The sequence below is a fragment of the Sorghum bicolor genome, chromosome 8 (genome assembly GCF_000003195.3).
Source record: "Sorghum bicolor cultivar BTx623 chromosome 8, Sorghum_bicolor_NCBIv3, whole genome shotgun sequence".
Classification (NCBI taxonomy): domain Eukaryota; kingdom Viridiplantae; phylum Streptophyta; class Magnoliopsida; order Poales; family Poaceae; genus Sorghum; species Sorghum bicolor.
Window position 1 is genome coordinate 2,603,923 of NC_012877.2, and position 10,531 is coordinate 2,614,453.

A 10,531-nucleotide genomic window follows, 5' to 3' on the forward strand; every position below is an offset into this window, starting at 1 on the left:
CTAGTCTTCCTAAGATAGATATGGATGCAAATTATTTGTGGTTCATTTCATACTTGAACTTGGATGCAAAAAGAACACCCTAAATATAGACAGACTTTTCTGGTCAGAAGTTAAAATGGACAATTCCTTCTTATTCAAACTAGCTCTTAAGGAGAAACACCTCAGATCAATGCCCCATTGAGCACTTGTTCTTTTATTCCAAGGGATTGAGAATGACATTTAAGGACAGAACAGAACATAATAGTAAAGGTGAAAATAAAGGTCAGGTGAGAACTGAGCAGGCGACTGCTTACTGACCAGACTTGTTTGTTTTGGGAGAAGGCAGTAGCTGGTGAACACAAACGACTTGACTACGACGAAATTAGCCAATCCAAGTGCCAGGAATGCCATTGACAAGGACTGTACGTAGCATCTAATTAATTGCATACTCATCTCGTAATCGTATTAGGGCGCGTGCGGTAGCAGCTGCCAAGTCGAAGTCCTTCCTGTCCATCTCCATGTGCTACTCCGCTCTTGCCTACGCATGCAGGCAGGCACAGGCACAGCCAAATTTAATTTATTCAGCCCAAGTTGGTAGTTAATCATGTTGCCATCTCCATATATAAGTACAGCCGATTAGGAATAATTTTATCGCTTAATCTTCCCCTTCATCCCTTCTCCGAAAGCTGCATACACAAGGGAGGATTGAGGAACCTGAAGGTTATAGAACAAGCTGCAGTTCAGATACCAGAATACCAGATCGAGCTGAGCTAGAATGAAATTAACAGAGATGAAGCACCACCACTACCTCCATGACAACAGATGTCTTCCTCAATCTTCAGCCTCTGATCACCACTCTCTTGCCTGCGACTGCGACCACCGGTCGGCGATGAAGGAGATCTCCAGGGAGCAGTCACTGGTGACACAGCTGCGAGCCATCGTCCTCCCTGCGCTGCAGCAGGCGGACGAACGCTACGAGCTTGTTGCCCAGATGTTCCAGAGCATACTGGACTGCTCCAGCAAGGCCATGGCCGAGCTGCAGCGTCATCACCAATCTGATGATGGTGCTCGAGCTCGACCAGATGATGTGCTCGTTGATGACAAGAAGAGAGTGAAGAGGAGTATCTCTGATGACTGCATCAGCAAGGAGGAGGATGTTGTTAAGCCGCGTCATAAGCAGCTCAAGAGAGGGTATGCATGCATTTTTCCAACATCAATCGATGAGTAAAACTACTGCTTTTGTTTTTTGTTTATAGTGCTTCTGTATATGTATTATGTGAGCATGGGATTAAGCTTTCTATCGATTTTGATTCTTTTATTGGCAAACAAATTTAATTTCGAGCAGGAGATTTGACGAGTCCATGTCACTTGAAACGCCCGTTCCACACTATGACGGACGGCAGTGGAGGAAATACGGGCAGAAGCACATCAACAAATCAAAACACCCAAGGTAAATTTTTCCTTCTTAATTGAAGGGACACATCTAACTCTCCTTGGTGGTGTACTTCTGACGTTCTGAGACTCCTTGATTTCTTTCTCTTTTAACACACCTGGGGATGTATGAATTAACAAGGTTCATCAGAAAGAAATTAAATCAAACACAAAATCATATATATGCATGTGAAGAATAATATCAAGGCAGACCAGATCTTGGACTCTTATTATGCGCTCACTCTTTACTAGAGCTAGCAGCGAATGAAGTTCATCAGCCATGAAAAAAAAAGAAAACAAAAATAAAACTAATCACTAAATCATGTGCATGTTCAGAAACCTAATAACGCTGCAAATCTATAATGGGTTGTACAATCACTAAATGGATTATACATATATGCAGAAATTACTACAGATGCGCCTACAGGCAGGAACAGGGCTGTAAAGCAACAAAGACGGTGCAACAGCAAGATGACAGCACAGGCACTGATCATCCCGTGATGTTCACAGTCGTCTACCACGACCAGCATACTTGCAAGGACAACAATGGCATCAACTTAGGCATCGATGACTCTGAAACAAATAGCCAATCCAGCATATCGACAATCTCTACAGATCCCTATGGCCGTGAGACACCATCCCTAGATGGCAATAAGCTGCTCGACAAATCTGCAGACTTGATCACAAGGAACAGCATGTATGAGCCAGCCGACATGACTGTATTTGAACCTTTGGATTTGGACAGTTGGGCGTTGGATGCATTCTTAAGGTTTGGAGCCTGATAAGTGATAATTCACATATATATCGATGAAAAGCTAGTGATTACCGCAATCGATGTGTCTTTGACGGCGCTGCACCTGATGTGAGAAATGTGTTGGCAATGGCCATTGAGGAAACGAGGTTATGGGGTTTGGCTAAGGGCATCACTTCTTTGATTGCACCACTCACTGTGACTAGGTCAGGCCTTGGGTGTGTGTGGTCGTTTTGTTCTTATATAAAGGCACTTTTCTATCTTGTCACCCTCTTAGGCGTGAGTGAGTGTTTGAGTCTTGGTGTTTGTTGGCTTGTTTTTCTTTGTTTGGGTTCTTTACCTTTTTTACATCTTCTTAATATAAGATACACGTACAGCTCTCCTATGTGTCGGGAAAAAAAAGACCAAGTGACAACTAATAGTAGTGCCTCACATAAAACCCCAGCAAAAACCACAACCATGCTTTGCACTAGTGTTGAGAGTTGGAGGGTGTGAAGACTGAAGAGTATTAGTACATGATGAATTACTGGTTGAAATCAATATGCCTTTCTCAACTATAAAAGTAAACAGAATAACTGAGCAACGCCACCCTTCTATGAATCAGCTAGCATTTAAAATGCATGGGATTCCCACTTTTTTTTTGAAAATTCAGAAGAGTTGCGTTTCATTTCATTGTATTAAAGAGAAGGGGTGGTCCTCAACAAGATTCTCATTTATACGGGACCAAATATGAGTGAGGCAATTACACAGACTCAAAATAGGATCCCCATCTTCTTATTACTAATATAGTTGCGTTTTGGATTTCACATATTAGACCATATGATGTGATGCCTCATATTTTTTTTGAAAGTCAACGGGGGAGGCGTTCCCCACCTGATTTCATATATTGGCCCAAAACGGCTTGTATAATTTTAGTTTTACAAGGCATTTTGTACAAAAGATTGCAAAAACCAAAGATACACCGAAAGAGAGAGAGGAAAGAACAACACTAAGGCACAGAGCTCTTCAACGATGCCTCCAGAGAGGTGAATGACGCTGCGGCGTAATCATCGTCAGCCAAGCCTAAGGAGGAGACTCTGCAGGGGCTTGGCAAGGCTTTTGCCCGATCCTTATACCGAGGTGTTGAGCAGATCAAACTAGGAGACAACGGCAACATGTTTTTAATGACGCCTTCAAGAAGGAGACTCGTCATTTGCCTAGACGGATCTGAACTGGGCTTTCGCCCAGAACGCTTTGCCAAAGCTCTTGTTGACCCACAAGGAACGGAGGGAGGCACACCAACAAATTCGTCCACGCCTGGACCGAAGAGGGTGGGGCGCTCGCCGGCTGCCGCCACACAGCGCGGAGCCGTTCCCGGACTCGCCCGCGACAGTGGGAGGCACGCACCAGCAAACATCCACACCTGAACGCTGGAGGTAGTGGGGGCTTGCCGGCCGCCGCCACACCACGCGGAGGCGTTCTCGGACTCGCCCGCGACAGTGGGAGGCGCGCGTCGACAAGTGATAACACCAGATGAAGGGAGGTTGCTGGCCGCCTCCACACCGCGCAGAGTTGTTCTCGGACTCGCCCGTGATAGTGGGAGGCGCACACCAGCCAGCATGTGACGGTCGCCGCCACACCGTGCGGAGCCGCTCCCGGACTTTCCCGCAACGGTGGGAGGCGCGCACCGGCACGATGCCCATGGACGCAGCCCCACCGCCGGCAAGCCCGCGGCCAAACAATACGCACCGTGCAGCTGCTGGGTCCTGCAAAATAAGAGCGAAGAAGAGTGGGCATGCTGCCCCGCAGCTGGCTTGCCCGCGGCCAAACAGCGAACCCTGCTCCACTATAGGGCCAACCCCAAATCTAGTCACCGCCGCTGCAAGTCTGCGTCGACCGGCAGCGCCAGTTTGCACCCCACGCGGATCCGGCCTCCGAGAACAGGGAGAGGACGGGAGTGACTGTCCACACCAGCACGGTCACGACCGCATCGGTCGCCATGGCCGGCCACGGTCAGGCAGCTCGTGTGCCTGGCCACCCATGGCCGATGGCCCCTGACCAAGGCGGGCAGAAACGGAGGCGGCAGCGCCTGGATCGGCTAGATCCGGGCCCGGGACGACCGGATCCGGCCGCCGACCACCAGTTGCGCCGCCGACCAGCTCCCTGCGACGATGGCAGTCCGACGTGCAGGAGCTTCAAGGGAGAGAGGAAGGGAGGAGGAGAAACCCAGCCCTGCCGCCGCCATCCTCGCCTCCGGCCGGGCATCCCGGGGCTGGCTCAGGCAGAGGCAGAGCGGAGGATGTGCAGCCCTACGGCTCTTGGCAGCGGCGCGGTGGGTCGCTGCCCGAGTCGCTCAAGGAGCGACGCGGGGGCTCGGCTCCGAGCGGCCCTGATGCCTCATAATTGGTTTATCGATCGATTGAAATAGTGATCAATCTACATGATATGAAATATGAACAGTTTGGGAAGCAAGCAGAGAGATCATGCCATTCCATGGTTCCAAAGAAATGGTCTATTCTAGTCATTGTTGGTGTATCTTGTTCCTTACTCCATGTAAATCTTCTCCCTTGCAAATGCAGTTCTGCCAGTTGTAAATCATCAAGTGTTTTTTTGAATCTATTAATCATCTGCATATTGACCCTTCCATTATTTTTATCTTTTGTTGAAGTAATGAGGTTGAAATCTCCTACAAGCAACCATTCCAGAATCACAAGAGGTCTCAAATCGATAAGCTCAGATAAGAATTCGATCTTGTCTACATCACATTGAGGACTATAGAGTATAGACCCCTGTTAAGGACAAAATTAAACAGTGCCTTCTAATCGCAGTCTGTTGTTAGTAGTTATGCAGTGGTCTGATGTGTGCATCGATATCAGTTCGAAACAATACTGGATACCGTGATGCATGGTGATGCTACCAGAGGCACCATTTGATGGAAGCACAACAACCTAGGATATGCCAAGTTGGGGCCAAGGGTATCATTCAGAGTTCTCTGATTCCAGTAGCAATTTTTGTTTCATGTAAGCAAACCATCTCATTCAGAGTTCTCTGTTGGAGGACGCAATTAGGCTACCAATAACACTAGAACTTTTTGCCAGGTCATTTAATTCCCGCACATTCCAAGTTTCCAAGCAGATTATAGTTCTTCTGAGCCATAACAAACAGACACACCCTTTGGTTGGGGTGGGGAGCTGCAAGGAAGAATAGGTGAAGGGTGGCGGCAAGGAATCGGGAGGCAAAAAAAAAACGAATCTCTGTGAATAGTAGAGCTAGGGAGTAGATTAAACAGACGCAATTTGTCTGATCTTGTTAGAGTCAAGAATCAGATACCAGTCTGAAGGTATTGGATTCTCACAATACAGTATCCTTGTGATTGCTGGAATATCAGCACAGCCTTAATATGGAAATCATATGTTCAGAGTTATGCATTGCAATAGCAAGCAACTACACATAATTATGTAAACTAACCACAAGTAGGTAGCCGATGATGATCATTGAAGTATTTATAAACTGGGTATGTTGACCCCCCCAGCCGCCACAAGTTTGTCGTGTATGCTCTCAATGCAATGCACGTGCATACCAGATCAGTTGTAGATGGAATTGATGCTGCAACCAGAATTTAATTAGAAAAAGGGATACATATGTATCATGTATGAAGTAGTAGTATAGAGTTCAGTGCACAAGTTTTTTTTTTTTGTGACGGTTCAGTGCACAAGTTGGCTCTCTTGGGAGTATCTCTTGGGAGTAGAGAGGTCAGTGCACAAGTATAGCTGTTACACTTGCATCAGACTTGCTAATACTATAGCACTAGATAACTAATAGTATTGCTCGCAAAAAAAAGATAACTAATAGTATGAATTAGTAATATGCATGCGTGGCTTTACCGAACAACCTGACGGGATCCAAGCAAGACAATGACTCTGTAAACTAGGTCAACTAGCATATACATATGTCTAGCTATCCTGTAAATGGGAAGTAGTAAACTAAGGTATATGCTACTTGTGTTTTAATTATGCTCTAACATGTCATTGAGACTAAGGAGATATTCATTTGTAATATAATGGCACATGTTACTTTCTAAATAAACGGGACAAAGGCAAATGGACAAAGTCATTCTGAATCTTGAGTTGTGACCATTGAAGAAAGGGGCGTTGTGGGCATCATCCTTGTCCAAAATACAGTTAAACTAACTGCAAGTCTACAAGCAAAAGAATAACCACGCATCACACTATGACACAAATATGAGATATAATGATAAAGACAATGATCCATAAGTTGGAATATTTTGGTTTCTTTTGAGGAATATTATATTTTGTTACTAGTTAATACTCACTCCATCCTGAAATATAAGATATCCAAGAAGTTCTAGAATATATTTTGGGAAAGCAAAAGACGCATGTGACTCTCCCTTAAAAATAGGCAGCTATTATGCTTACCATATTTGAGCCTGGTTGTTCAGTGGTTTGGCAACTAGGCAGCATATGTGATTGGAGTCTACGAGAGTTAATTCACCTCAAATCCCTTATAATTTCAAATATATTTTTGAATGGTTATATTATATTTCAGGATGGAGTTAGTATATAAATTTGTGTAAAAGTTACAAGTGCTTGAGTTACCTGTGCAGGTAGCAGGTAAGCTAATATTTATACATAAAGATCACATATTTGGGCTCTAACCTAGAACCCTATAAAAGCCTCTCTCCCAAGGTTCGGCCAGGAAGAAGGGACGACCTCCGATTATCCTTCCTGCTGTGCTACTAGAATCTTTGAAAACACAGTACAGAGTTCTCTTTCGCTCATTGTCATCCACTCATTATCACTCCCATGCCTGCTGAACATTTGGTGCCTCATGCTGATAGTGGATAGAGTGGCCACAGGTTTTTGGCACCAACTGTTATCTATGTATAGTCAAGCTCATCTACCCCTTGTACCAGCTAAGTATGTATACCTTAACTCCTTAAGTGAAAGAGCTGGAAGTGTTTCAACGTTTAATTTTGAGATATTTGAGTCGCAAAGTTGGAAGCATCGGCAGACAGGCATCAGTTTTTTTTTTGGTGTGTGTGTGTGCGCGCACGTGCACCAACTGTGGTTTGTGAGAAAGAACTGTTGGACACTATTTGCATGTCGAGAAATATCATCTTTATAACTAGCAATGCCCTTATCTTTTGTCGCAATCAATTGGTATGTTTGCTTACACGTATGGCATTCATGTGGTGCTCAGAAATCCTGAAGGGTTCACCACATATCACTTAATTTTGTTCTCTTGTAGTTTTGGTTGATAATGATGCATGGTGGTCAACAAAACTAGTTCAAGGCTATGGTTAGTCGGAGTGGAACTATCAGTGCATGTTCATATTATGAAGTATCTATGATCTTTGAACACATAACATGCAATTTTCATGGTTCTCAACAATCACAACCAGATTTTTCAATTTCTCCTAGTAGTGTGGGGTTCTCCTAGTGTTTTAGCATTCAAAATTTAGTATAAACTTTCCCTAGTAAATACCTCCTAGTGAGGATTCCCTAGTGTTTTGACTAGTGGTAGTGTTTTATTACTAACTAAAAACACTAGGAGAACTCCACCATTTTGGTAGTGAATGTTTTTGAGAATCACTTAATGTTTAGTTTAGTTATTCAACAGGCTTCGTAAGTACCAGTAATACTTTTCTTGTGCATGTATGAGGATTAACAGAAATTGAATTTCATGTAATGATTTATCTACACAAAGTTTAAAGTTTGAATTGACGATAAATGGTGATAACCTACTTCATCATAGCACATCTGTTATGTAAAAGATGAAATTAACTAGCTATAGTTTATTTTTTGCATTCATTTCCAAATAACTAGGTGTCATTTACCAAGAATGTCCCTGTCCTACGGCCGGTGTAGTTATAGCAACGTTGTTCCCTATAACAGACTCTAGAATTATTGCCTATATACATATTTCCTTTCATGAATGTCTATGCCATGTGAGCGATGTAGACACTGTCATCGATCCTGCATGATTAGTGAAGTCTTTGGTTATCACAACTGTCGACCACAGGAATAAAAACTAATGACAATCAGTGGCGATTTTCAAGCTAAACAAGTGACCTAACAGAAATGCTTATTCACACATCAAATAACTTATGGAGACAACAATTTTCTTACAACTGTATTTTTTATGCATCACCTCTATTATATTCTATACATGAATAAATCAGTTGCGTTTTTTATGCACTAGATATGTCAATAATCGATCCTTATCATCTGATGATCAACAGTTAAGTTCATACTAATTTATCTTCCTCCAACAATTTAAAACACTAGTATCACTAGTGTGGCATTTAAAAATCATCATCTGACCTTATAATAACATTACTATGTACTACTTCAAAATGTGTCTCCTAGGCCCATCACACATAATGTAATTAAACATGTGCATCAAACAAAAATTATGTAACGATCATGATCTATGTATATTTATGCATCAGTCTGAGAAAAACAGGATCTTGAATGACACCTTTAGTTGTACCATACTACTGATGGATAGGGACACAGTACTCTCCCTAGTCTTTTCCAGTGAGAAAATTTGAAAAATGATCCATTCCCTCCACCATGCTCATACTGTGTGATGTTACTTGCATGTATAAATAGATGCCTAAAGCTGCATATTCCTAGCACCTTCAGCTCCGAAGTCCAACTATTATAGCCACATATATTTGAGAAAGCATCAAATGAACATCCTTGAATCTTCCACTCATAGTGGGTGCCAAGTGGTGATCAACGAGATTGAACACCAAAGGGCTCTCATGACGGACCTACATGACCTTATCCTACCAACACTTGATCCCTGTAGTAGGCAGGATGCGCAGCAACTCTTTCAAGATATATTCAGTTCCTCAAGTAAGGTTATCTCCTTTCTCCAACTTGGTGATAACAGTAAGAAACCGGCCAATCTTATCAAATATAGAAGAAAAGGTGGTAAGAATAACGTGGAGAGTCACATGTTGGGGGACGAAGCTAAAGAAATTGGAAATAAGAGAAGGTATGTAGCAAAAGGAGCATATATATGTTTAGTTATATATCATTTACTAGGGCTTAACATATTTATCCCTACTCTTAGGAAGAATGCACAACACACAGGTTCAGTTATGACACAAGCACCACACTTTGATGGATATCAATGGAGGAAGTATGGGCAAAAGTGGATCTCCAAAGCAAAGCATTCTAGGTATGTAATAAAACATATGTGTTGATGTACTTCTTATATAATAATATTTTCTATACTGAATTCAGATTCTCATGTGTGTGGATGATTAGCTTTGTGCACATATACTGTAGCTCAAATTGCAGCCATACATATTCTCATCTATGTGAATGAATACTATTTTGCATATTTTGCCTTTTGTGTATAACAAAAAATATATATAATGAGGTCATGCTTTTTCAGGAGCTACTATAGATGTGCCAATAGTAAAGACCAAGGGTGTCTTGCAACCAAGACAGTGCAACAAAAGGAATCAGATGGCAGCACTGGAACAGTGAGGCTGTTCAATGTTGAGTATTACGGCCAGCACATTTGCAAGAAGGACGACATAATCCATCCATATGTTGTTGAGACAACAGATTATAGTGCACCAATTGCCAACTATAACCAAAGCAGTAGCAGCTCAATGTTTGTTCATAATGATGTCCTTGGAATTCACGATGAAAGCTTCGAAAACTTTTTCATGGTGCCAGGAATGCCAGAATATTTGACAGATTTCACAGATTTTGAAACGGCAGAGGCACTTGAGGTTACATCTATGATAATCTCCGAAGATATATGGGCGTAGTTAAAAGGAACTCCTTTGAAGGTGTACGTCAATCGGTTCACATGCAGACAGCCATTACTGCTTCATGAGTTGTGACAAGAAAGGGACACAAGTTTGTTACCTGTAGAGTACAGTATGTGTGATAAGCAAAGAAAGTGGATGTGCAGAGTGGACAGAAATTTATGTCTTAAAAGTTGTAAATGCTGTCCCACATGCAGAAAGTTGATGTACTAATATCTAGACTTTCCTTTGAGTGTAACTATTAACCATCCCATTCCTACACATCATGCAAAGTCGTCATAAGAGGTAAAGTGGTCCTAGAATAGTAGCTTATACTAACTTGTTAACGTTTGAGGGAGAGTACTAGAAACATGAGAAATAGTAATAATTAGCATGACAAATAATGGATGTCAGTCAAGAAAAACTCCATAGTTAGGCCCTGTTTGGTTCCCCTTGCTAAATTTTAGCTAGCTAAATTTTAGTCACTTTAGTAGCTAAAGTTCCAAACACATTGACTAAAAGAAGCTAAAATAGTTTAGTTTCATTAGTCATCCAAGAGTAGCTAAAATAATTTTAGCTAACTAAAATTTAGAAAG

At 42.4% G+C, this 10,531-nt stretch overlaps 2 protein-coding genes across 2 annotated transcripts; both read left to right on the forward strand.

The window, feature by feature from the left end:
* LOC8074855 (probable WRKY transcription factor 62) lies at positions 688–2,241 on the forward strand. The gene is made up of 3 exons (XM_002441758.2): positions 688–1,170; positions 1,325–1,429; positions 1,814–2,241. Exons 1-3 carry the CDS (start codon positions 755–757, stop codon positions 2,190–2,192), a joined length of 900 nt encoding a protein of 299 aa, XP_002441803.2. The 5' UTR covers positions 688–754; the 3' UTR covers positions 2,193–2,241.
* On the forward strand, positions 8,160–10,217 carry LOC8074856 (probable WRKY transcription factor 67). The gene is made up of 3 exons (XM_002441759.2): positions 8,160–9,166; positions 9,245–9,352; positions 9,572–10,217. The coding sequence occupies exons 1-3, from the start codon at positions 8,856–8,858 to the stop codon at positions 9,954–9,956; spliced, it is 804 nt and encodes a 267-aa protein (XP_002441804.2). The 5' UTR covers positions 8,160–8,855; the 3' UTR covers positions 9,957–10,217.